This window comes from Syngnathus scovelli, chromosome 22 (genome assembly GCF_024217435.2).
Source record: "Syngnathus scovelli strain Florida chromosome 22, RoL_Ssco_1.2, whole genome shotgun sequence".
Classification (NCBI taxonomy): Eukaryota; Metazoa; Chordata; class Actinopteri; order Syngnathiformes; family Syngnathidae; genus Syngnathus; species Syngnathus scovelli.
The window spans coordinates 2,717,629-2,744,901 of NC_090868.1; the positions used below are offsets into that span (position 1 = coordinate 2,717,629).

At 47.0% G+C, this 27,273-nt stretch overlaps 1 protein-coding gene and 1 long non-coding RNA gene across 11 annotated transcripts in view; one reads left to right on the top strand and one right to left on the bottom strand.

Annotated features, from left to right (window-relative positions):
* tafa5a (TAFA chemokine like family member 5a) overlaps positions 1 to 18,564 on the top strand; it is a 61,520-nt gene extending 42,956 nt beyond the window's left edge. For both annotated transcript variants that reach the window (XM_049761345.1, XM_049761346.2), the window contains exons 3-5: positions 9,364 to 9,491; positions 13,432 to 13,608; positions 16,631 to 18,564. In XM_049761345.1, the coding sequence (XP_049617302.1) occupies positions 9,364 to 9,491; positions 13,432 to 13,440 (137 nt within the window). In that variant the 3' untranslated portion in view covers positions 13,441 to 13,608; positions 16,631 to 18,564. The remainder of the gene's footprint in view (positions 1 to 9,363; positions 9,492 to 13,431; positions 13,609 to 16,630) is intronic.
* LOC125992383 (uncharacterized) overlaps positions 1 to 27,273 on the bottom strand; it is a 155,856-nt gene that overhangs the window by 77,053 nt on the left and 51,530 nt on the right. For all 9 annotated transcript variants that reach the window (XR_011086221.1, XR_011086216.1, XR_011086218.1 and 6 more), the window contains exon 7: positions 1,477 to 1,530. This is a non-coding gene — a long non-coding RNA (uncharacterized lncRNA). The remainder of the gene's footprint in view (positions 1 to 1,476; positions 1,531 to 27,273) is intronic.

The window sequence follows — 27,273 nt, forward strand, 5'->3', positions numbered from 1 at the left end:
AATTAATTAATAATTACTGCTCGTGCGGGCGCCTCAGGGTTGAAGCGGGGAAGGGCTGGATGGTGTCAAGATTGGGAAGCAAATTTGTTTTTTTTCTTCAGTGCGAGTTCACCTTGCCTGCTCCCTTCTTTCAAACTAAGACTATTTTTTCCCCCCTTTCTGTGAAGTGACAAAGATTGTAACGATAATGCCCGACTCCAACGGCGTACATTGTCGTGGGCTAAAGTAGATAATCTGCGGTTGCCATGGCGATGCCTGACAATATTCTTCTTATCGCAAGGCGGTGTACCTTGAAATTGACGCTAACACGTCGACACGTAGCGGCCCATTTCTGTCCCAAAAAAAAATGATCGATTGTCTGAATTGAACAAATGAACAGTGACACGCACGCCGTCGTTACAGATTATGGATTGCGCTAGTGTGAATATGTAAGACGTCAAATCTGTCATGGCGGTTCGATACTTCCAGATCGTTTATATGGACGGGGAGGCCTCATTTTCTTATCATAATTCCACCATTAGCTTGTCATCGGATCGCATCTAAGACTTGACTCAGCGCGCCGTGCACACATCGAAACGTTTCCCCTTCTGGCTGCAATATGCGACAAGACAGCTTGTTCTCCAGTAATTCCATCTTTCGTGTCTTGGCGGTGTCCCGTGACGCAGCGAGGAGCGGCGACCCCGCGGGACCGCAAATGGACTTTTATTGCTACGGAAGGCGGGATACGGCCGGCCAATCGTCTGTCAAGTTCCGCTCGCCGCAATCGGATTCCACCGCGATGCCGAGGGTTCACTCGCTCACCTGTTCATTCTGTCACAACGCAATAAAAAATTATGAAGCTACTGTTCTCTCGCTACGGCTAAACTATGAGAGTAAATATGAGCAAATGTGTTTATTTCCAAAGTATAAATAACAAATAATCATTTTTAAACCAATTAGACAATTTCGTACAAAATTTGCGGCCCATTGCCTCGTGACGTACCATTAGGCGCGCGGCGGCTAATTTTCATGCTAGCGCGGTTGTTACACACGTTACGCCGTAGACGGGAAGTAATGCGCTTGAAGCTAAATAAAGCGTGCCAGTGATTTTTCTTTATCTATGTTATTAAAGAAGCAGCAGAGCAACAGCCGCACTGCTGCACAGGGGCAAAAAAAAAAAAAAAGGAGGCACTCTATTGTGACTGAAATGATAAAATGCATAATTAGGTAGTCAATGTTGTGTTCCGTCTCTTCCCTCCTTGCTTTTACCCGCGAGTTGATGGACGCAACCTTGCGCTTCCCCTCCCATTTTAAGAAATGATGTTGTTCATTACCGCAATGCCGTTTTGTCATCGGGGCTCCGGATGGCGCCGCCGCGTTTTTTTTTTTTTTTGTCTTTGGTAATTTGCCTTTATTGGTCGGCTTAGCAATTCCGTGTCGGAGCGGCTTGGTTCAATAATGCATGCGTCTGGTTATTGTGCACGTCTGCGAACCCACCTGTAATTGCTGCGCAGCTGGGTGCACTCGGGTGGACGGATGGCGAGCAGAACTCTGAGAGAGAGAGAGAAAGAGGGTTCATTAAAAAACATGCTCACATCCTGTTAGGAGAAAAAATCATCACATGTTCAAAAACAATCATTTGCCATTGAGGGAAATATGTGCTTTTGCTCTCTTGCTGGAGATTAATCGTACCCCCATTTTTTTTTTTTTAGCGTAGCTTAGCATCAAGAGTGCAGCAAAAATGAATCTAAGATTATTTACTTATTTATTTACCTATTAATTGTTATTTCCTTTGTTTATTATTTGCTCCCATTTTTTTGCATAGGTTAGCATCAAGAGTGCAGCAAAAATTAATTTAAGAGTTATTTATTTATTTATTTATTTATTTATTTTCCTCTACCTCTATTTGAGTGCGCTCTTACACAACACAACCACTTCCATCTAATTGTTCTGCAAAAAGGAGCTTGGTGGTCACTGTTGTCTTTGCCCTTGGCTTGGAGCACCACTGGCTCACCTTGACAGCCTTAAAAGGAAAGAAAAAAAAAAAGGCCAGGCCGTCTGTTGAGTGCTTGTAAAGAAAAAAACAAAAAAAAGTGTGCCTGCGCATTTGTGTTTGCGTGCCCCCATCTCGCCGTTTCTATAGGAGGACAGGCATCATTATCTCCACCTTTCTCACCGTCTTGTCCCTGGGAGACTTTTAATCTTCCCGTAAAAAAAAAAAAAAGAATCAAATCAGATGAATGATATAAAATAAACCCAGCACCCCTCCCTCCCCTCTCCTCCCGTGCATCTTGCGGCCGCACTGGGGCAATTTTTATAAGAGCCTGTTATGGAGCCGCACATGGCCAAAATAATATTAGCGTGGTGGCGACAGGCACGTGAAGGCCAGATGAATCCGGGATAAAAATAAAAAGGCAAATGAATACAAATGGGGTCTCCTTCACCTAGAGGGGCGAATAAATCACACGTGCTCTAATGCAGTCGGCTCGCTCGCCCTCTCTCCCTCTTCTTGCCTCTCCATCTCACTTCATCAGATTAACTTTGTGTCCTTCTCTATTAATAATACACTCGCGGAGGTGAGCCGAGCTATTTACCGGAGACGCCGGTGTCAACATGTCATGGCGGCACGGCCGTTTGAAATTTGGTCGGAGGCGACGCCGAACGAATGGTTTCGTCGGAACGGGAGTCGGCCGGAATGATGCGAGGGCGCCGGAGGAACTGATAGATGTTAAGACGTGCGGGGGTGAAGGTTCACGTCAGGTTGTGTGTGTTTGGATTCCTGCAAATCTCTGGCAGGCTAAAGTGAGGCCAGAGGTTTCGTCAGGCGAGGAACAACACAAAGGTGCGGGCACTTTGAAAAGGGGCAAAGGTGGCTCAAATGTGTCGGATAGTTTTCGACTCCATTTTCTCGTCGGGATTGTCTTTTTTACGCTTTTCCCCGAGGACTCGACAGGTGTTTGGAAATCAAAATAATAAAGTGAAGGTCCTCGGGAGAATTGCGGCACACAACACAAACACAATGCACATTGGTTTTACAAAAATGTGTGAGGTAGAGTGAGGACTCATTTTTGTGAGATGTGCATAGAGAGCGGCGGTCCCGCGGGAGACGCCGCCATCTCCCGAGACAGGACAAAGTCAATACGGGCGGTTACACCGAGCCCGCGGGGAGCAGGCCACCAGAGGCCTGACTTATAGCGTCGGAGGAAGGAGAGTTTATTCCGTGTGTGGCTGAAAGCGAGGGAAGGTGAGCTAGAGTTGTTATAAGTGCAAGCAAATCAGGCACAATTAAAAAACGACGGACAAATATCGGATTGAAGATAAAAGTTCCCCCCAAAACAAATGTTTTGTTTCCCTTAACGTGCAGCAATGCGCCTCCTAATCCGATGATGGAAATTTCCAAAAAGACGACCCGTCCGTTGAGACGACATCTTATAATCCGGTTTGCCAGAAAGAAAAAAAGTAATAATTTGGGATTCCCACCAGTTATGTTATAATGCCTCGCTCCGCATTTCTAGTCAGACGCTGCTATTTTTAAAACGTGCATGTTTTTAAACCGGCATATTTATCACGACCCTGAAAGTCTCTTCCTTCGACTAATGGCTGTTGGTCCCTCACGGCTCTGCTTTTGTGCGCCCTAAAATAGCACTTGGCCACTCAGAAACGCTCGAGTTTGGCTGATTCACTCTGAGTGGCCGCTTATCTGCCATTCATCTACGCTGGGGGGAAAAAAAAACAAAAACCATCAACACTACTTGTTCCCCCACTTTACCTTTTCACTGGCGTCGGTACGCATTACAAAAACATGGATTATTATCAGACTTTTGGCTCTGACCGGCAGTTGGTGTGCATTAAAAGTTCAGAAAAAAAAAAATGGAACACAGAATAAAACGGGAAGATGGGCCAACCCTCCCGTGAGCCGTGTTTGGGGGGCTACCTGTAAATTTGTCCGGGGACAGAGCGGCACAAGGTATAATCCACCTGCCAGCGCCGTTCAGCATCAGCGGCCATGTGGCAGAAACATTCGGGCCCTTCTTCCACTTAACTACAAAACAGCATCAGTGCAGAACCGCAGAAAGCGCTCACCCCCTCCCCCTCCCACTCGACACCCACTCCTTCCTTTCACTACAGATGTGTCAATGAAAAAGCCGGAAAGGACAAGAAAAAGCGCTCGCAAAACCCACCGGCACTTTGTCGAAGCTGGTAAAAAAATACCAAAATTCTTGAATTAGGAAATTTAACTCCTTATATTTTGCTATATGGAGGTGATTGAATAAAAAATTGAGGGATGAGCCAAGCGAGGTTGATTAAAAATGCTGGCAAGGAATGGAAAACTGGAGACTTCCTCACCCCCACCCCGAGGGAGAACAAAGAATGATTGGTTCATTTGGATTGGGAAAAGTGCATCTCTCCCAAAAGCTGCTTCCTTCCAACGTTAATGACAAATGAGCTATCGATTTTGTTGTTTACAATCCAGGGTTCAGATTGCCCCCCCACCCCTCCCCCCTCCCCTTCAGTGCACATGACGGACCTCAGAATAGCTGCCTTGCCAACTGACAACATTGTTTACCTCGAGCTCGCCAACTAAAACTTAAAAACCCGCTTAGACAGCGACGACGGAGAACCGTGGGCGAAGCTTCCGTGGCAACAAACGTGGGGTTCTTGTTTTCCTGACCTTTGCTATCGATCCACGCTGATCCTTTGAAATGTCAGCCTCCACAAGTCGGCCACGCTACAAAAAAGTGCGGTCCACAAGACGCGGGAATATACCAGGAAGACGATGCTGAGTTCAGACGGTTACCAATGACGGGGTATTCGTATTACATCGACTTTTTGGGATGATATAGTCGATTCTACCTCGTTCCCCCGCCGACCAAAACAAGCACTGAGCAATTTCAGTCCTGTCCAATGCATCAAAAGCATAAGTGGAAAAGTTTTGGCATTGAGTTTTCGTGTGGTTTTTTTTTTAAAAGACCATAAAAATCAATCACGCAGGGAGATTTTGATGGGTTACGCTGCACTTTTTCTGGCGGAGGAGTGCGAAATAGATGGCTTCCTGCTACGAGAAAACACGATGGAGGCAAAGGACGGAGAGGAGGTCACGGTTCGGACGAGGAAAGGTGTTCGCCCCGTCATTACTCTAAATATATAACTCTGCTTCGGTTATCGGTCACGAGAGGTTTTGGGACTGACTTGTCCGGGTCCAGATTGGGTGATTGGGTTCTGCCCTCTGCTATCATTCATTGTTGATAGGAGACAAGTGCAATTCCCTTAGAAATGTCATGTGAAAAGTCTAAGAAAGAAATCAATCGAAGTAATGGAGTACAGGAACAGGTACCGCGCGGAGCGCTGACCCGATAACAAGCACTAAAGATATTTTCAGCAAAACCTGCCATAAGCTGCCTTGGATATAAACACAGATGATTGTGGTCTTATCGTCTTTGGGGACGGTTCTCCGGCAAATTACCATTCACGCCGTATTGCAGTTTCACTTAATTGGAATTTGTTTAGCACAATTTATAAGGGTGGGGAAAAAGGGAATAAACAGATTTATCGGTGGACGGGCCTCAGCCAAGTAAAGGTTATGCATAATTTAAGGCGGATTAGTTTGGATGTAGAGGTGGAGAAGGCTAAGCGGACAATATTAGGGAGGCAAACTCTTGAAAGGCAGAGACACGTGCCAGCAAAATCCTCCACGAGTACGTCCATCATCGGCGAATCATTAGGCCTCCGGGCGACGACGGAGAATGATGTTTTCGTTCAACCTTAAGTATGTCAGCGTGTCATTTGCCATCATCTTCAAATGAGTCCCCTTCATTACCGTCGCACGCATCATGGGATCGCCGTCGCACGATGCGTTTGATGCCAAATCAAACAGATTGAGTCTCGATTTAGTTTCGTTTTACGTTTCGTTGTAGGTTTAGGGTTAGGGTTAGGTTTAGGGATAGGTTTAGGGTTAGGTTTAGGGATAGGTTTAGGGATAGGGTTAGGTTTAGGGATAGGTTTAGGGTTAGGTTTAGGGATAGGTTTTATTTTATTTTATTAATTTTATTCATCGTTTTCTTTACAAAAATGCACTTTTATATCCATTATAATTTCCACGGTGGAATATGTAGCGACATGTCCGACGAGGTTGCTATTACATGGCCCGTAGATCCGAAAGCGCCATGTCAAGAGTGCACCACTCGGTGCTGATGCGGCGCCGTCTCTGCAGACACTGGTGTTAAATGATCTCATTTCCCACATGTGCTTGTTCACGCTGACATTTCCTCCTCTGGCTCACCGAGCCGCCGGGCCTCCGCTTCGCGTGTGCGCAAAATGCGCCCGTCAACAAATCAGGGGGGTTAGTGTTGTCGCTCAGCTGTGTGGAAATGTCAGCGCGCATCTGCAACGGAACGATATCGCCGCTACCTGATGGTCACCGCGCACATACGCACGGGTGGAAGGAAAATAAACACCTGCCTGAAGCAATGTCACGCCACACAAACTGCCGGTTACCAAACCACAATGGCGTCGCCCCAAAAAAAAAAAATAGCAAAATAATAAGCCAAAAATCGAACCGTGCGTACCCCGTGTACCGAGACTCCTTGTTCTCTCCCGCTCTTTATTGGTCTTTGTCGTTGGCGTGAAATGAAGTTAGCGCCTCCCTTGTTGACTGCGAAGAAGGAAGCGTGAGGAACGACTTGCCGACGACTTTGCCTTGTCCTTGCCAGGCGGGAAAAAAAAAAAAAAAAAACTTTTGGACGGTATGATAAATCTGCGCCGCTACAGCACAAATCTGCGCCGCAGGGAATTATCTGATTTCACTCAATCGGGCTGAAAATGATCTATTTACGACAAATAGTGATATTTTTTCGGTTTAGATTGGCTCGGGCTAAAATTTAACTTGAACAAGTAATGCCAGTTAAAAAAGTTGATCGTGTGACAGAAAACTTTGGAGGAATGGAATCAAAACAGTTCGGGAAGACTGAAGACGACATCCGTCGGTTAGCATCGGTGCTGCCTGCCCAGTCAGAAGAGTCCATGCAAAATATTCTGGATTCTCCATATGGTTTGTTGATGTTTATCACTTGCTCAAGCAGAGCCGAGTGCGAATAAATTGCCAATTTTCAACCAATAAAAGGAGAATGATGGGAGGGAGCAGGCGCCTCTTTTGTGTGCTTCTGCTTCTGCTTGCTTGCATGTACCGCTGGGACATTTTACTCTTACAGTAGGATGAGGAGCCCGGGAAGAGAAGAAAAAAAAAAAAAAATCCTGGCAGATTCATCGCACTTCAGGTGAAATGAAGACACAGTGAATTGGCTTAAAAGGTTATTTGACTCGTCTGAGTTTGAGCAACATGGCGGCGCATTAGCGAGGAGGAAGAAGAGGAGGGGGAGGAGGTGTGCGGGAGTGAATTGATGAAGAGTGAGGAGAAGAAAACACACACACACACACACAAGGATGCTTATTTGTATGCGCCAGCTCCAATTTACAAGCAGCTCATCGCAGGAGGGGAATGATGAATAATGTTGATTTGATGCTGCTGCTCTGCGCTAACCAATACGAGTGGCAGAAACTGCAACCTTGAAGCAATCATGGCTTCAATAAACGCATACATGCAAATATTGCCTTGTAGTCATCTCGACGGTGTGACTTTTTTTTTTTCCCCCATGCATAGAGAGGTGTTGCGGATATGGCGCATTATTTAAATGGACTTGGTAGAAAAATGTGATTCCCTCAGGAGTGCATCATAGCACATGTGCTAGCTTAGCCTAGCCTATCATGACTCTCAGTAACACCTTGAGATACAAGTGTAATATATTTTATGACGATGGTCGTAACTCAAAACAGCTTTATCGCAAATCAAGGCGCGATCCCAAACAAAGATGTTGCTCACCTGCTTGGGTCACAACCAATCTGCCCCCTTTCTAATTATCAAAACGCTTCATCTTGGAGCGGAGCGCCGCATACATCACGCGAGATCAGATCTGTCTGCCCCCCCCTCCCTCACCTTCCCCTTTGCGCACGGCCCATCTTTCACCGCCTGGGCATGGGATGAGACGGAATTTATTAGGCCAAGATGCTGGCTGTTGACACGAATGTGAGCGACCATTTGGTGGGGAGATAAACGCCCCGACGGAAGCTTTAATAATATGAAACCTTCTTTTAGGGCACCGCAGAGCAAATTGCTAAATTTCCGGCTGTGCTATTGTAAACTACTTTGTTCACTAAATATTTCCAAATTTAAATATTTCACAGCATTTCCGTTCAATATTCACTTCCTCGAATCACTTATCTAGTTTGTCATTACACGGGTGCGTAGCCATGGCAACCGCCTGGTGGGGGGGAAAAAAAAAAGCAACTGAGTGAGAACACATAAGCGCCCAGCACGACATCGGTGTCGGTTGCCCCCCGCGGCACTGAATGGATCGATCGCTTTTTTTCAAATGATTCAAACTGCTCTTCCGTGTCAGTGTGCCAGAGTGAATCACTCATCACACTTTGTTTTTTTTTCCCCAGCACCTTTAAAGTTGCCAACAGGAGCAATTAAGGCTACTCGGGCTTTATTTTGGATGTGCGGCTATTGCTCGACTTTTTTTTTGCCATCTCTGCGGGGTGTTAAAATGAAGTATAAAAGCGGATCTTAGTTCATGACGTCCAATTTCACTTTCAATTCATCCTTTTCTCCGCTCAAATTTGCCATTAGACGCGGTGGTGCTTTTGTGCGGCGCTAAGAAAAGATGTTTGTCCTTGTCTTTTTGACTTCAAAGTGCTCTTAGCTTGTTTTGTTTTTTTGAATGTTTTGAAAAAAGGTTTCAAAAGGGCTGATGTGCTTTTTGCCGTTTGTGCAGCGACATTTTGAACTTTTAAGGAATTTCTTTAATTCATATTATGTGCCCCAAAATAAAATACAAAAAAATCATATATTTCTCATTTCATCTACCATAGACGACCGTACAATTTTTCTTGCACAAATTTGGAGCAGGTTATAATTTCCACAATGTGCGGCCGAACTACAGGAATGGCATAATGACGCTTAAATTGCTCAATTTGGTGTGCAGCTCTGTTATTTGTTGTCTTTCTATTGAATGCATTGAGCTCTCCTTCTGTCTGATTGCGGCCATCTTGGCCTCATCTCTCACTGTCAGCCCCTCATTTCATATCTTTCAATTGTGTGCGCGCTTCATTGCTCTTCATCTCGTCCAATCGTCGCAACCCCCCGCCGACGTTTACAGTGGTATGTTTATTTTCAAGTATTTCCCATCCTCTATCTCGCCCTTCCCATCATTTTTCCATCATGTTCAACCCTTACGCATCCCTCCGCTTTTCTCTCTATGCTAATCTTACTCTGTCTCGCTCCCCCCCCCCCCTCCACTTCAATCGTTCTTTCTATTTTCTCCACAGCCGCCATTGTTCGGAAAAAGCAGTGGTGCGAGATGGTGCCGTGTTTGGACGACGAAGGCTGCGACCTGTTAGTCAATAAATCCGGCTGGACTTGTACGCAGCCCGGAGGCCGAGTCAAGACAACTACGGTAAGCTCAGACCGCCCCCGTCTTCCAAATCAAATCCCTTCAAATGCTTCCTCTTATTCCTTTCCAACCATAATTAAGGTTCTGGCTTTTCTTACATTTGAGGCCATACGATTTGCGGCTTTGCTTACTAAAATGCTCCGATTATCCTCATCTGGGTTCTTATTCGTCGCCACGTGTAATTTCCTTCCCGTGGTGAAATTACCCGCTGTGGCAGAAATGTTTGCGATTGAACAATGATCGCGTGAGCGACGACGCAGGACACCTTTCGGGATAATGACGAGTCGTGAAGAAAGTGGGAGGAACTTTTCTTGTCAATATATGGAAAATTCACACATGCCGATGGGAAAATATTCCGTTCTTTTTCCACTTCTTTCACACGGAAACGCTAGCTGGCTAGCTTATCTACAAAGGTGGAACGGGCGAAGGCCGAGGCCCGCCGGGACATCATTAAATCATAATTTAGTCATCAAGTGACTCACTTGTTTACGCCGCACCGCTGAGAGTTAGCTCCGACCACGAATGTACCTGATTGCCGTCGGCCGGGGTGACAGCCGCCCGATGTTTCGCCAACAAAGTCGTTTGTTATCCGGGCAGGCAAAGATAGCCCCGCACATATCTGCGTCCATTTTTTATATTTGACAGAGTCCGCACGCGAGTACGGAAACGCTAGCGCGCAGATACGTTTCGGCCTACTTGTACTTTTCATATCCCGCTCGAAGACGTCAGTCATCGGGGGGGATGACAGGTATTTCCCGCTCGGCTCATTGGCCGCTTTAAGCCCGCCGACAGCTCGTCAAGCGGCCGGACGGCCGCGCGTACTCGACTGTCCCCAGTTGGCCGTGAATGTTTAAGCGGCTTTCGCTGTCAGGGATTTTAGTAGTTGGCAGCAAGCAGTCATGGGTCACCGTTTAAAATTCCTTTCAAAATATGAATCCGTGTCAGGGACGAACGGACGACGGGGAAAGTCGGGTGAATGTTTGATTTTTCCCCAACTACCCATTAAAAGGGCATCAAAGCTAAGTTTCAGACGAGGGGGGGGGAGAAAAAAAAATTATCCACTGCCGTGTTTCTTTCAGACTCTTTGATACAATAACATGCAAAAGCATTTACTTCATTTGAACAAATGCCCTTTTCCCCGAGGCCTTTTCCGACTATAAGCCCACACTGGCCCCGTATGTGGACGCTGCCGGAGGCTGAATGCGCCTCGTGCACGCTCCGCTGAGCATGTCCGACCTGTCCGTCAGGTGTTTGTGTGAAAACATCAATGCGGACAAGCGGGCTCGTCCCTGAGGGGGGTCGTATGACGAAGCCGATCTGACTCAGCCCCCCAAGCCCTATAAAGGGCTATTTTGGATAAATGTCAGGAAGCAGTTTGCGTGTCTTGATTGACCAAACATATTCTCTATCTGTTAAATAATAGCTTGCGTGCATTTGTTTCTTTCACGTCAGGCTCCGCCCCCCCCTCCCACCCGTCACCCCTTCATTCATCTTAGTCTCAAGCTGCTTTGTGTCGGGCCTCTCAATAAAACCACAATATTGATCGTGGTTCAACATGAAGATTGATACCCGCACATGGACCCTGACAGTAAGGCTTTGAACGAGGTTACTTTCACCTGCATTGACTGACGAAAAGGACAAACATCAAACAGAGGCAATCTTGGAAATGCTACGGGTCATAGAATTTTTTGGGACTAGAATTTAATGTAGCCTTATTTATAGTATGGATTGTTATTCCCTATATTCTAAAGCACTCTCTTTTGGCAAATGCTATCTGAGTCGTCATCTTCCGTCCTCGCCTTTGTGAGACTCTCCCCGGAGAATGCTCGGCATTGTGCCCTCCACGATTTCAGACTGGCAGATGAAACGACACAAGCCTCTCTCTCTCTCTCTCTTTTTGTCTGTCTCGCTTTCTGCTGCATGGGGGCGACGCCGGGTGCTCAGTGAGATGGAGGCAGAGTGATTGCGCCATTAAGAAGAGAAAAAGCAAAATCACCGCAGGTGATTCGGCGGATTTTTGCCGACAGCCTAATAAGACAAACAATCGGGACGAGACAAAACGCAACGAAAAACCTGCGGTGGCGGCAGAAAAGAAAAAGTATTCAACCTTACTTAAGTTGTTTTCATTTTTGTCGTCTAAGTGGGCTCTAAGTAAGCACTTTAATCGTCAACACCGGTACGGTATGTAAATAAAGCAACTCAATACGGTTCTGACCTCGTCTTTGTTAGTACAGGTTCATTGTTGAATGTCAACTCGGAAAGTTAGAATGGAGAAAATCATTTCTAAGCTGTCCTTGAAAAGACGGGAGAATCACAGTTGGCTGCTTCAGTGATGGAAATATAAATGAATCCTTCCACTGTTGGAAATGTCCCACGCTAGGAACTCATAGTGGCAGGTCGAGTCAATACCCAATTTTCCTTCCGCTAAGCATTGTCGAGTGCTGCCGATTCCGCCGCACAGAACAGAATCAACGGAGAAGCAGCGGCGTGACTGCAATCATGACATTTTCACCTCTCAGGGGAAAGAGAAGATGCTCAATACCTCTTTGAGTGGAAACAAACTGGAGCAGAAGATAATCATGCGTCCACAGTGAAGTACAGGTCGACTCGACCTGGTCCAGGCGAGTATTTGACCCTTCACGTGAAGACCGCGGACTTCGACGCATAACCCGGCCGGCCGTCTGCTTTTCGGATATTTACGCAGAAATTTATCATCTGCATCTCGGTCTCTCCGTGGAACCGATTGAAGACGATCCTGACGGGATCTCCCCACGCTCCCCCTTCAGTATAGGTTTTGGGTTGGTACCAACTTGTGTAATTGATCCCTCTGGGTATTGCGGGCACATCCGAGTTGCGCGTTGAACAGAATCACCACGAAGAAGACAGCTGCTTGGTCGCCCCAGACATGGAGAGAGATGGCAAGACAAAGACCCGGTTCTGTTCCCAGCTTGCTTTTAGAGGGAGCCGAGTCAGCGCACCTCACCCTCCATTTGGGGGACTTGGGGAAGACATTAGAGTGTTAGCGAGGGGCAAGAGGGAGATGCACCGAGAATAAAAAAGTGCTGTCTCCTCATGTTCTGGAGAGAGGATTGATGGACTAAGTGGGGAGGATTGCTCAAGTCTCCCCTGGCCAGTGAAAAAGTGTGAAGAGCAAATGTTTCCAGCTCAAATTGCCAATCATGGCGTGTTTCAGCCATTTAGTTTTGGCAAAAACAGATAATTGATTTCATAAAGTAGGACGTGATTGATGGCTCGGGCTCGAGCCGCAAGCAGCTTGTCTTTATTCCGACGAGCAGACGGCTGCAAACGAACACAAGGCCGATGGACCATTATGTTCATTGTACAGTAGCTTAATTTTTTTTGAAGTTTCACAAAATGTGAGAGTAATTACAGACGCTGAAAGACTAAATGTGAGCTGTCTGGAAATACAATCGAAATCAAATTGGGCACTCATAATTTGGAGGTTTAATAAGCGGTCAAGCATTTAAAAGAGAATAGGAGAGAAAAAAATATCAGTAAGGTATCACAATGAAGACTTTGTCATGTGATTCCTGTCAAGTCAAGATGAGTCAATTATTCAGTAAGTTTTCGCTTGTCTCAAGTCCTTAAATTCGTGTCATTCGACTCTCCCGCCGCCGAAGACAAAAACAAAAGATTACGTTTGAGTTACCACCTGACAATTACACAGCGCACAAGTGAATGCAACGCAAATCAATCTTTTGAGCTACTTCTTTAATTCCCTCCCTTGGCTCCCTTCTCCGAGCGCAATAACTCCCGTAACTATTTTTCTACTCGGCTCGCGACGCTTTTGAAGGCGCTTAAATGTGACACTTTGATAAGCCGGGCTAATAATACAGCGACGCCGCTCAAGAAAAACATCAGCGTTGATTACGTTACATGTTGTTATTTTATCAATGTGATTTTTTTTTTCTTTCCCCTACAGGCTCTATGACGCGACAGGACTCTCCCTCCACATTGTTGCACTGAGGAGAGCATTGACGACCCCCTTGACAGGCAGCCAGACACCACTCACCACCGCCACCTTAAGACCACTATCACAAGTCCGCCCATTCCCCGGAAGCTAACTATCCTGCGCCGCGGTCCTCGCGGAGGCGGAAAGGTACCGAACTCAAGAATGCCAAAAGTAATCCATCCAAAACTCTTAACAGGAGGGAGATTCATAACTGAAACAACCTGTATTTTGTTTTTTTCTATTGTTGGTTTTGTATTTAGCCCATCAATTCCCACCGTGCGCGTTAAGCTAGGCTAAATCCATACGCGCTCCGATACAAGATGGCTCCATCTGCATTTCCAGCTTGTTTCCGCTCTTGCTTGGCACGACCTAAGCCTGCGCTGGCGAGCCCTGACTCCGATGGCATCTGTTATTCGGCATAAAAACGAGGCGCCAGACAGGGGCGGATATTAATGCGCGTTACCGCGACGCTGGAGTAGCCACGCGGACATTTTTAACTTACAATGCAATAAAAAAGATTAGGACAAAGTCGTAAAAGTGCCCGTTCGTGTTGAGCTTCAGAAAAGCAGGGTCCTCCACCAGTCAATATCGCTGGCAGTTTTATGATTTGCTTTTAAGAGAAAATCTGATCCTGCTGTTTCTTTCCCAAGCAGGCAGCGAGGGCCTCGGTAGATTTGCAGCTAAAAATAGACATTGAAGGAATCCATGCTCAGATACTTGCACAGCCCATCATAGAGCAGATCTGTTTAGCACCAGTTAAGGAAGACTGAAATGCAATTAGAACGATGGGCCTCATAAAGTATCGGATACTTTGTATCGGATATTAGTACACTTGCTCCCCGAGGTCATATTTCGGGACCGAGCTTTCTAATCATATCGTATAGACATCTGTTTGATGTTCCGAGGAATACCAAAAAAAAAAAGGTTTGATGGTGACATAACTCACGTGGGTTAAGCGTCTAGTGGCGTGCGTGTGAATATTTTTGCTGCTTCGGGCGTGTAACGAGCCATTTCCCACCGCTCATTAACCTGTGGCTTATTGCTAACCCGCTCATGAATATTCATCGGGCCGGGGAGGGAGATGCAACAAGAATGTTACAATGACAAATGAGCCTTTTTTATTATTAATTTTATATTTCTTTCTTATTTTTAAATGCATTGACTTCAGTCGGTGTGACGCATTTTCCTTTCATGAGACCCTTAACACGTTTAGCGCGGGTCGGTGTGCGCTGACATTTCCGAGGGAGTCGGCCAGAGTACACACGCAGCGGAAATGTCAAGTCTCGGCCGTACGTAGACGCGGATTTGCTTTCCGTCCCAGCTGGAGAGTGACTCCACACTATGTATTATGAATCGAGTTGTCTTTAGCGCTAACAGATGTGCCTGTGTTCACCTTCACTCCAGCGCACAATATGCGTTATGGAGAGCAGGACGTATACTTTGCTACACTCGGCTGCGCCTCCAGATAGGAAGATGTACCCTATAAATTCCATGTGCGTGGAATCCAATGTTTTCCTCTTCCTTGGATGAATATCGACATGTATCGAGTGGAATGCCCGCGGGCCAGCGTGCACAAATTAGACATAAACACGGATGGATTATTTACGTTCCGTTTCTTGGTGATGCCTTAAAGTTTGTCAGTCGGTTTACGGGCGGGGACTTCATCGCTCTCTCTCTCGCCGTTCGTGCGTGCCCGAGAATGGCATCTGGTCGTTGGCCCTCGTAAGATATAAAATAGAGTAATATGGCAGTTTGCTGATAAACCCGAGGTAATTATCACCTAGGGCCTGGGAATTTTATTCATAGGGCAAATTCATCTGATATTCATCTGACGCCGGTTCCTCTTTTAATAGGGCGACTCGCATTTCCCCGAGATGAGATTTGTGTGTAGGGGAGATTTATGGGAGGCTGTTTTCCACAATGCCGATTGCGAGTTTTGTGTCTGCGAGTAAGAGCAAAAGGGGGAGCATTGTGGGAATATGAGAAAATTACCATGCTCGACCGCTTCGTCTAACTATGTGGTAGTTTACCAAAAAAAAAACATTTCATCGCTAGCCATTTGCATTCCATTTCCTTGACGGCGGTTGTAGGATTTCCCAGTAGGGCCGCCAGGATTGGCTGCAGTCATCTCGTGGGAGAAAGCAAAAAAAAAAAAAAATGTTGACAGTTGCCGTATTAATAATTAGCTGTGTTAATAGTTGGTAGTTGAAATGCTACCCAAAAAGTCGTTACCTGCAGTGCCTGGTCTGCATCCAACACCTTGATCCTCGCATGGCCTGCTCCATTCAAGTTCATTATTATTACATTCAAGCCTCGGTGACATTGCCAAGATCTTGAACGGCGACACTATTATTTTGGCGGTGTGGCGACAGCGAGCGGCCAGATGGTTTGCGGACGCTTCCAGATTTGTCTTTTTTGCCCTAAGATTAATTGTTTCTCCGCCAGAGTCACTTTGTTCTTGTACACTAGGTGGAGAATGAAGGCGAGTTGTAATGGAAATAACCTTCAATGGAGAAAATCCTGTTTGCAAGTCTCAGGCGTACAGTAGTTAGTTGTTTTTAGTCGGTCGTGGCAGAACTACAAAGACGCAGACAAATGTGATTTTAAAAGTGCAATGAAAAGGATTTTGGTTGGCCAAGGAAGCTAATCCGAAATTAGACTTAACACCATAACGTCTGTTTTCTTTTCAAAGACTGGTTGTGCTCCAAGCAGGACAAAAATAGACTTAAGGAGAAAGCAGGACATATTGTCGATCCGATTAAGATATAATACCATACAAATGGAAAGAGCAGGGGCTCCGAAATTGAACCCTGTGGAACACCATACGACAGCGAGCCTGCGGAATTCAGAGCAACCGCTGCCAAATAATATCTAAAGCGTTTCCAATGCCCAACGTGGTGCTGCAAACACGATAATGTGGTCCCCCCCCCGCATTGAGTCAGGTCCAACAAAACAAAACGTCTCCAGTGTCATTAGCCGGGGGGGTGTCATTAAAAACTCATAACAGGGCTGACTGTGCTTTGCTCTTAAAGGTCCTACAGTATATTTTGCTTTTGCATGATATGGCAAAGTTTATATCAAGATTTTGCTGATAAGTCAAAACACTTCAATCGACTCCTGACTGTGCTAACAAAATCTCGTCTGCTCTGTTCTTCGTCCTTCGTGACAGGTCTCGTAACACCACCAGAGCACCAGAACGGGAGTGTTTGCAGGACCCCCCCCCCCCCATCCCCATCCCCCCGAGGACATTGGGTAAATGACTCGCAATAAAACACTGTTCCCTGCGAGCGACTCCACGGGCTTTCTGACTTCTCCCACCCGGCGGGTGTCGTTGGGTCAACAAGGTCGTCTGCTCTCCACTTCTGCCTGCTCCGTCCAATTAGCAGCTTTCGCCCTTCGCCGTGGAGGGTGGGACCCCTGCCAAATGTCACGGGTGACTTGCGCCCTATCGGAAGTCCTCCGCATTGAAGACGAGAATTCTCCGCATTTCTTCACCTTTCTAGAACCTCAGCGGGGCGCAAGGATCATTTAGAGAAGTGAGCGCTCGCTGCTGTGAATAGGCCTTCTGCTGGAGCAGACCTCCCATATTTTTATAGACCAAAGAGCAAATGAAACAAACGCGCCAGGACTGAGGCAGTAGACCCTCGCCGGCTTGCGTGCCCACCAAGCTACCCGTGGACACCTCGTGGACTAGCACACACACACACACACACACACACACGGATCAAAGGAGTACTTTTGACCATTTCCTGACTGTTTTCTTTCCTCGGACCGAGCCCAACACTGTACTTTGGAACTGGAGATATAGGTACTTACATAACGTATAACTGTGTATCGAGAACAAAAAAAAAATGAATAAAAAAATAAACACAAAAGATGCGACGGTCGGAAGGCAAGAAGGCGCATCAAAAAAACGCAAATGAAAAGACGGCGTGAAGAAATGTCATTAAATGTATTTTGAAAGTCCCTAAAAGTTATATATTTAACAGTTTTTATATGTTGTACCTTTGTAGAGAAGCTTATTGGACTTGTGGTCACAATGACAATTAGGATGTGCGCAAAATGCTGTTGTTCTCATTACCGCCGGCCTCTCGTAGTCTTGGGTTTTTCGGTTCACACCTCACTAGCTGCTTTATTTTCATCTTCATTTCCAAGTCACTGTCCAGCAAAAAAAGAAATCCCGAGGACTGACTCTGCCGCCGACTTACATTTTAAGTGTATAGTAGTCAGTGGAAGCCATTGAAGACTGCTAATTTGCTATGATATTGTATCGTACACAATGTGGAATACTGAATCGTTTCCCCTCGATGGCTTTTGATCTCTTAATTTATTTCCGTGCTCGCCTCGGTCGGCGCGACAATCGGGCCTCGGCGTCGGCGAGCGGAACGAGGGGGTGGGGGGGAGAGATCGAACGAGGGAGCGGCGGAGAGATTGCGGTCATTGACATACAGTACTTTTTTTAATCATGAAATATTTTAAGAATAAATTAAATACATTGAATGAAATGTCCCTTGAAAATGGAGATGGTGTTTGATCCGTGTGCTCTTTGACCGGAGTCCCGCAGGGTAACTGAAGTCATCCGTTTGATTTCGAGCACGTCGGACAAGATCCCAAGACGACCGACGGTGAATGTTAACAAATTACGACGAGAAATCGGTTGCCACGGCAACCCAATCCTACAGGCTTTATTCCGATTCCAATACGGAGCCCCGGCGTCGGCGTAATTGCGACCGAACAAGTTGTCGAAATGAACCGTCATTGCTCATGAGATGCGATTACCACAAGTGCTTGTGATTATTTAATGCCTGAAGTAAAATTAATCATCTCTTAATTAACCAGGAACGCATATAGCATATGATTTCATGTATTTCTCTACTGTATACATTTGATGTGGTTATTTTCGGATACGGTATCTGTCTATTTTTCAACGCAAATAATGAATATGATTATGACTATTTTTAAGAAGCTCATGTTATACCTTTGAGCTTTTGTTTTTCTGACAGCGTGCATTCCCGCAGCAAACGTTTGACTACCAAGACGGAAAATGTCGAAGAATCCCCACGGAGGTTAAACCGGTTAATTAAATTGAACGACTTCAACTCAGTCTTATTTTGGCAACAATTTAATTTAGGATTTTTTTCTTTTATGGGTCACCCTGCTGTTTTCTGCTTGCCTTTTTTTTTTTCCCCAGACTTCATGTCCAGATGTAACATTATTGACATATTTGGCATCTAATTCATATTTCACACTAGGAGTCTTTCTTTACAGTACGAAGTTGATGAAGTGCTGAAAAAAAAGATCGATAGATAATATGGCCAACGCAGCTGCTTACTTATGGATGCCCCCCCCCCCCCCGCCTAGCTGCCAAAAAAAATACTTACAATAATCTGTCATGGTTACAGCAGCAAAGTCATTTGTCTTTTCTTGTCCATTCTTTATTTGTGTTATTTTTTTGGATCCACAGGTGAACGGTTCATTAAGGAGGTTTGTATCAGCACATCTCAAATGAGCAAATTCTTCTTTTGTTTTCACAAACACTATTAAAAAGTACACGCGTAGTTATGCAAAGAATTCAGGAAGTGGAATCTATACGCAAATATGTTTTGCGATTTGATTTGATCTATAATAGACACAACGGGTAGAGACGGAGGAAAAAGACATGCTTGACGGCATATCGATCGGTAATCAAGACGTACGCCGATTCAACCGCAGGCCCTCTCCGTCTCCTCGACGAGGTTGACAGATGGCGACCGGCCTGACACACGAGAGCGCCGAATGAGAAAAAATGACGCGCTTTTCAGCAGCTCCTTTAAAAACTCATTTACATGCTGTCAGCTTCCATTACGGCTGCCGACGGTAGCCGGCGGGATAGCCAAGGCGCCCGGGCGTAGCGCCGAACCTGAATCTCCGCTAACACTAGCACCACATTCCGGTCTTTGAAGGGTCATAGGTCACTCTTAAAACCAAGAACAGAGTCAAACAACATATGAATGATCACGCATATCCGACCTGAATAACAACGGGGGCGGAGCCATACCGTGGCGAAGGGTTGTTTGAGGCTAAGTCAACGCGTGTGTTCATTAGCCTAACAACGAGCTTCATAGCGGCTCGCCTGCTCCTCGGGGACACCTGCTGTGAACATCTCACCACACGAGTTTCTATACATTGCGACGAGCTTTAATTAGCGGCGGCAGCGTGTCAAGCTGTGATTTACAGTACGGCTAAAAAAACAAACAAACATCTATCAGTTGTCATATTTCATTAACGCCGCAAATGGTTTAATATATCATAGGATCTGGTTATTTGAAAAATTCAGATACGTCCTTAATTTACTTAGTCACCAGCTCTTCGCCTTCTGGACAAACTGATTGAATCAAAGTTTTTCATCTTAATTTGATAGCCCAAGGTTTATCGGTCGGTCAAAATAACACAGTCCAGATATGATCATCATGCTCCTTGACTATTTTCTTTCCAATCCCGGAGTGTACATTTCAATCACTCTGACTTGAGCTGGCTTTCTACTTTAATGCTTTTAGGACTATAATCCCTTTTGGCTAAAATGATAAAGTGCGATCCCCGGGTGGGCAGCTGGGTTTTTTTTTTTCTCTCCAGCCTTTCCTTGATGCCCTCACCAATTTATTTACACTGTCCCCAAAAGAGCGTCTGAGAAATGATGGACTTGCGCTTACTGAGCCCAGGCACCTTGATAATGGAGTGAGGCTGAAGCGATTAGCACACTAACAGCCCGTCGGTTCTCTTGAGGGAGGCCGGGCGGCGGGAGACGGACTCCGAGAACCTCCTAAGAACCTCCGGTTCAAAGTCTGGCTATAGCGAGGTACTTAATTGACATCTGGACATCGGGTACCGACAATGTTACATAATTAATACGGTGTGCCTCGTGGTCCATGAAATACAGTCCAATCACAAAGATCAAAGCTGAAAATATCCAAGCAGAGATTTGCGAAGACCTTCGGCGTTAAATGAACCGTGTCATCAATCTTCTCCCCTTATGAGACATATTTCCCAAAATGGGATCGTCTAATTCGGTTACTGGGGAATAAGGAAATATCAGCGAGAATAGAAGAGTCCTTAAGTCACTTCTGCAAAGTTGAACAGAAATATTACATGACCAGTACTACTAAGTGGCCAACTTTTTCTTTCTTGATACTGAATCCGCAGGATGTAGCTTTTGATAAGCAGAAGCCTTGCGAGAGCCTGCTGAGGCTTAACGCAACCTAGCAAAACTCAAAGCCCCTGCTCTCTGAGGATTCTTTTATCTAGCCGCTAGCCGACTGGGGAGAACTACCAAGTCGCCAGTCTTGCGCTAGCATGAAACAAGAAGCACCACTGGACACGAGTAAACAAGTAGCGCCGAAGTTTGATGACACGATCAATGCAACTCTGGAACGGGGACTTGTGTCCTGATCGAATTGCCGATAAAGACGTTGTTAAATGAGTCCAACTCCAAACCATTACACCCAGTAAGTGTCTCCAAAGGTCCTCACATTTCCATACACCCTCTGCTGCCAGCAGCCATGAATTATTGAGAAGGCGACAGCGTTCTCGGCCTTCTCGAGTGCTGTGTATCTGTCTCATAATGATGAGTGGAAGGGTCACACGGCTCAAGGCTCGGGTCCCCGGCATCCGCCCTTAATCCCCCGTAATCCCCGAAACAACGGGTTGCACCACGCAGGAGGGACTGTCGATTTTTATCAGGGCGCTCGGAGGGGATCAACGTGCTTTGGCACAGCAAACACGACAATGAGAGCAGTTTAGCGCCGCGTGATCTTCTAGAAGTACCGCGTTTGACAAAAATGTGACCCTGTCGGGAAATAAAAACATGACGTTGGTAGTGCCGAGCTAACACGTCTACCTCAGTTTGTATTTTAAGTGAAACGACCACGGCTATTTGCAAACCATCAAGAAGCTTCTGAGAAGTTTACTTTACCGAGCACGTCAATTGGAGTCATTAGGATTACTTGCCACCTGATTACATTAGCCGGCGACTGCTGCCAGGCCTTTTGACCCACTCGAAGACGTCGGGTGAATACGAGAAAGCTGTATTTCCGTTTCGGGACACCTTCCCACCCCTGTGCATTATGATAATCTATTCAGCCAGCCTTATTGCTTAAAAAATGGCCCATAACACACACACACAGATATCAGATCGTAGCACACACACACATACAATCCAAGCGCCGGTTGGGTTTTATACCGAATAGAAGCATAAAAATGTGTCATAACAACGATTATGATTTGGCATTTGGCGGCGACATCAGAGAGAGCCATTCCGACGCCTCAGCCGGAGAGTGGATTTAATAGAGCGCGCTCTGATAAAGTCCCGGCTGAGATCACTTGGTGGCCAATAGGTTGCTCCGGCAAGCTAATTGGTCAAAAAGTAAAACCTCTCACAGGAATTGGAGGCGGCGTTATCACGGCAAGTCAGCTACGCTATTAATGAGTTGTACCCCCCCTCCCACCACCACCCCGTTTTTCTATATTTCCTCTCAGCCTGGGGATGGGGACTTGCGCCGGGGCATAATTACGACAATGACGGCCGAATGTTTACCTTCGAAGCAAAGTCGGCACGCTGGAGAGTTCTTACGAGAAGGCGAGTAATGACGCATGCACCGGCTGCGTCGACCTTGAATAACGTTTGGGGGTAGGGATCAACGGGTGGTTGTTTCCATGCGGGGCGTTTTCGAAAAATGTTTATGGATGACAGCAGTAAATATTGCTGCGAAAGATCATCCTCATCTGCAATCTCGCCAGCCCTCCACTTTCTCCTCGTACGTCCTCGTGGCCACCGTGGCGTGACAGGTGACTGACGACGCTAACAATGGCGGGCGCGCCGCCGCCCGTCCCCCCCCCACTCCGAGCCGGCGGCATGATGAATTACCCTCATCAGTTTGTTTCGCCAACAGGCCCACGCAGGTCACCACCAAGGCCGGGCGTGACATTTCGTCGCGTACTGTATATGCAAATACCTGCCAATCAATTTAACCCCGCCCCGTCCTTCGGCTGGGCGCCCATTGTGATTAAAATGAATTGATTGCGAGTCGGAATCAAAACCCGCCGGCCTGCCAAAAAAAAATCCCCGGGGGAGGGGGAGAGGGGGGGGGTCACTGGGACGTAAAATGCTATGAGAAATAAAACCACCCATTATTCTTTATCACCGGCTCATAACTGCTCAAAGTACGGCGAAATGTGCTGAAAATGAGCAATACAAACAGGGCGACACTTTTAAAAGGGGAGGCTGTTAAAAAAGGCCTGCTCCAAAAACGGGATATTCTGAGCGGTTGTGAAGCCCGAGCTCGTCAAGGGCGTTAAGCGTTGGCGCGACGACGGATGTCGCTCAGAACCGACAAGAGTCGAGCGGGCGAGACGCCGGGCGGGCTTTTGGCTCCGCCTCCGTGGCTTAAAAGGTGAAGTCGACATCGAGCCGGCGATTAAAGGAGCCGCTTATCATTCGAAGCCACGTCTGCTTCCGTAAACACACTTTGGTGTCATCTTTAAGAAGAAAAACACACACACACTTATTTCTACCGTTTAAAACTGAGCGCATTCCAGGAGGCCATTTTATCGCTCGGCTTGAGGCAGATGGCCGCCCACCCGCTCCGCCGTTCCTGTCAAATCATCGGCGCTGAATGATGAGAGACCGTTGAGTATTTCCACAGCTAATTATATGTACCTGCATCCGAGCGAGAGCCCGTCTTGTTGCCTTTTGTTATGAATTCCACGCGTATTGTAACCGCCGACGCGGTTAAGCCCCGCCATCTGCCGCCACGTTTCGCTCGCGGCGCTGTATTCAACCACCAGACGCTCCTGCCGAACTCGGGCGTCGACGGGAGCGTGGTTAACAAACAAAAAATGACAACGGCGCGCCGAGTGATCAAACGAAAAAGTATACCGTGAAAATCCCGAGGTGAGTCAGATGGGGAGTTGCGTCACTACGGCCTATACTTCACTAAGTAGCAAAAAAAATATTATTATTACTACGCTGATGATCAAAACTGAGCATTATAGTATTTGTACAAATTGTATTTTTTTCATTAATGAAGTGGTTTTTGTTCCAGATGGTGAGACAAGATGCAATTGCATATATGCGGTAGAGGAAATTGCCTTATTAAAAAAAACTCCTTTATAATTAATGATGAAACCGCCTCCACTGTGGTCCTGGTGACAAAGTGGAAAAATTAAAATAATAGAATTTTACATCAAAGCTCTGGGAATATTCCGGATGGAAATTGTCATCTTTAAATTGGGATGTGGGGGGGGGGGGGGGGGGGTGAAGGCTTTGCGCTATAGCAGCCCATACATAATTTATAGCACTGCATTGAGCCATAATCTTTGCTCGGTGCGCTAATGAAAGCTGCATTGCTGCATTTTTTTACAGCGGGGCCATAATGTGGCAAGAGAGACAAAATGGCATCACGAGCGGGCGCGACGGCGTCTATAGCCGTACGAGACGCCTTTCCGAAGCACGGCTTCACTCCGAGCGTCTTGATGTTTATGTGGCAGAATCATTTGCATTAGCCTGAGTGGAACATTATTCACCATCTGCCCCCCCCCCAAAAAAAACCTATTTCCGTCCCACTACCCATCAATTGCTCGACTCGGGCTCATCGAGTGCAACCGAGTGCGACCGACGCGCATGGTCGCCCGCGATGGCGGCGCCGCGCCGCTTCGGCACGGGGGTATTAGTGTCGTCGGCGGTGGCGCCGGCGTACGCTTGCCTGACCTCGCTTGAAAAGAACCGGCATTTGACACATATCAATATGTAACGCGTGGATATGTATCCGCAAAAATGTTATCGGTTGCCCTTTCACGCCGCGACCGATATCAAAGTGCCCTTCCGCGGACCGACTCGGTCGAGTTATTCACCCAAGTCGATCCGAGGCCAAATATTTCTTTTCACTCTGACAGAACACGAAGGCGGAATAGATTTGACGGGCTGGTATCGCGGCAGGTGTGGGCACGGCTCATGAAGAGTCATCATTTAGCGGAAGCTTACTATCTATCTGCATGGACTGAAGGTTGTCTGGAGGTGCGACTGTTTGAGAAGGCCTCATTACGGCAGGCCAGGCCGTTCAAAGGCTTCCCCCAACACCTCGCCACCTGAGGTTCTCCTCTCGGGTGGTTAATGTCAATCGCCTCGCCGTCGACGGGGGCCGACTTCTGAGGCAAGGGGGGCCTCCCGTCCGTCTCCCGCCATGAGCTCATGCATTATTCCCGGGCTAATTTGAAGAGCCGGAGAAGGAGCGCTTTGAAAAGGGAAGACGGCGGCGTGTAGACAGAACGCCGACTTGAAACGAGGCGAGAGATGACTGACGATTGCGTACGGCGCTGAAGCTGGATGCTTCTTGTCGAAACGCCGCGCGGCTAATCACGACTTCGCCTCCAGCGCAAAAGCTTACAAAGAGGACATGCCCCCTACCATTCCAAAGTACAAACACACAACGTGGTTGGCGCCGCCGGTACGGCATGAATACGAAACCCGTCGCTCCAAATATGCACATTTTTGAGTATCAGAAAATCAGACTACAATTCGCATTTGAGTGACATCATCGTTTCCAGCACGTTGACACCATAAACCGAGACTCGAAACCTCGAGACAGACGTGCTAACCCCTGAGACGTGCTGCCGTCATCCGTCTTTTGTGTTCTAAAGAAAAAATCTAACTTTGACAATTAAGTCCAAACCTCGGCTAAGATACAAGAAAATAAATCTTTTGACGGTCACGCTAGGCTTTTAAAATCGCAGCTGCCTCGGTGTTGAGCACCCACGCATCAAATTAACTGTCTAATAAAACCGTGATGGACTGTTAACCACCTGCCATTTGTTAGCAAAAAAAAAAAAACAACAAAAAAAACAAATTGCTCTGCCTTCAGTTTGAGACTTTTGGTCATTAGCTGACTTCTTTTAAAACTCCGTTCTTCCGTCTTTCCTTCCAAAAGTATTTTCAGCAGTGCACCTGACCGACCCGATGGCCGCGACCCGCCGCTTGGTCTACCTCTGCGGCGCTTGACGGGATACTCGGTCCCTGCAGCAGCTGTGTCCCAATTAGAGAGCCCTGACTTGTGTGCCCCGTATTAGCATTCCATTTAGGCTCCCTCCCCCCCCCCCCCCCCCCCCCGCCTGCCCCTCGCCGGGTCTCGGCAGCCCGCCGCAAACTGTCGCCTGAGGCCCCTCGGCTAAGGCTGCCCGCTCGCCCCGCTAATTGACTCTTGATCCACCTATGGCGCGCAGGTAAGCCCGCACCGCATTAGCGGGAATTGAACATAAAGTGCAAAGTGGAATATCATCTTCACAGGTCTTTTCCCTTCTACTGGTGCATTAAACCACTCCGGAACCCGGGGTCCGTCTAATCGACACCCGGGAGGACGTCGCCGAGCTTCCCGTTTCATATCGGTTAAAAGGCGGCGCTCGTGGGGATCGTCATCAAAAGTTTCAGCGCACTTTCCGAAGAGTGTGGGAACTCTAACGGTGACTTTACCTGTGGACGAGAAGACGTTTCTTTTTCCTAACAACAGAATTCAAGCCTGAAGCTTCCACCATGGTTTCCTCACATCACACCGTGTTGGAACCCAACCCTCCCCAACCTGTGGCTGTCCAAATTTTTTTGTTGCTTCCATGAGAGAGCGAGAGAGTCTGACAGGAAATGGATTGCGGTGCTTTCCCGCCCCAGTAAACAGGTTCCCCCGCTTGTGAAGGTATAGATGGGTTTGATATAGGATGCTGTTTAACCCAGAAACGACGCCCCGGCCCACGGGACGGCCCATTCCTCACATTGCACATCCATCATGCGGGGCAATCTGGAAGCAGGGCTCGCTCCCTAAGGGAGGCCCAAGAAGAAAAAAAAAAAAGGAAGAAGGTGTCAGATTTCACCCATGCGTGTAGGTGGAGGTAGCAACTTGCCTCCCCCTCACACACACACACTTAGTGTTCAATTTTGAGGGTTTTTTTTTTGTCAGGCTCCATCACGGTGCGACTGCTAAACAGTGGAGAGAAGATCTGTGGCGGGAGCCGAGCCGGGCGCCACACTGGGGAAATCTCGCGTTTAGACTTGAAACACACAATTGTAGATTGTCGCGGGGCGTGCTGGATCGGCGGCGGCGGCTGTGAAGACTCTTCTGTGTTTACCGCCTCATTTTGATGTGCCAGCCCCTTCGTAACGGCTTTTTAGGTGCCACGAGCCCCGCTGGAACTCGATTAAAAAAAAAAAAAAACGCACAACGGCGCAGCGTGACAGCTAAACGCTTATCAAGTCTGAAAAGCTTTGAGTGCAGGAGCCCATCTTGAAGATCCTTTTAAGAGTCACCTCTAAATTCACTCTTTGGAATTTGGAGGTATTTTTAGAACAATTACCTCTGTGGTACATTTGCTAGTCTATCAGAGCCATTGGTGACATTCCGGAGTCCTTTCCACTCCTCGTGTGGTCCTCAGCGGGCGCTTTGCTTGTCATTAAGAGACGTCGGGGCTTTGTCAGGTTGTTAACCTCTCCCCGGTGGGCCGTCACGTTGTCACTGATCAGGCCTCTCAATGTCATGTCACGTGCCAACTTCATTAATTTTTTTTTTTTTTTGCCGGTTTGGACAAGACGGATGAAATTGTTGAACGCTCTTCCCGAACAAAAGTTACCAAACAAAACGACCCGACTGGTGATTGATGTTTGTGACTGTATTTGACTTTGCATTGTAACCATGTGTGGCACCTTTTGAGTCAGGCTCCTTGACAAGAGCTATATAAATGCTAATGCGGCAATTGTGTTACTACTTGCTCTGTCGTGTAGACATCCGGAAAATTTAAAAC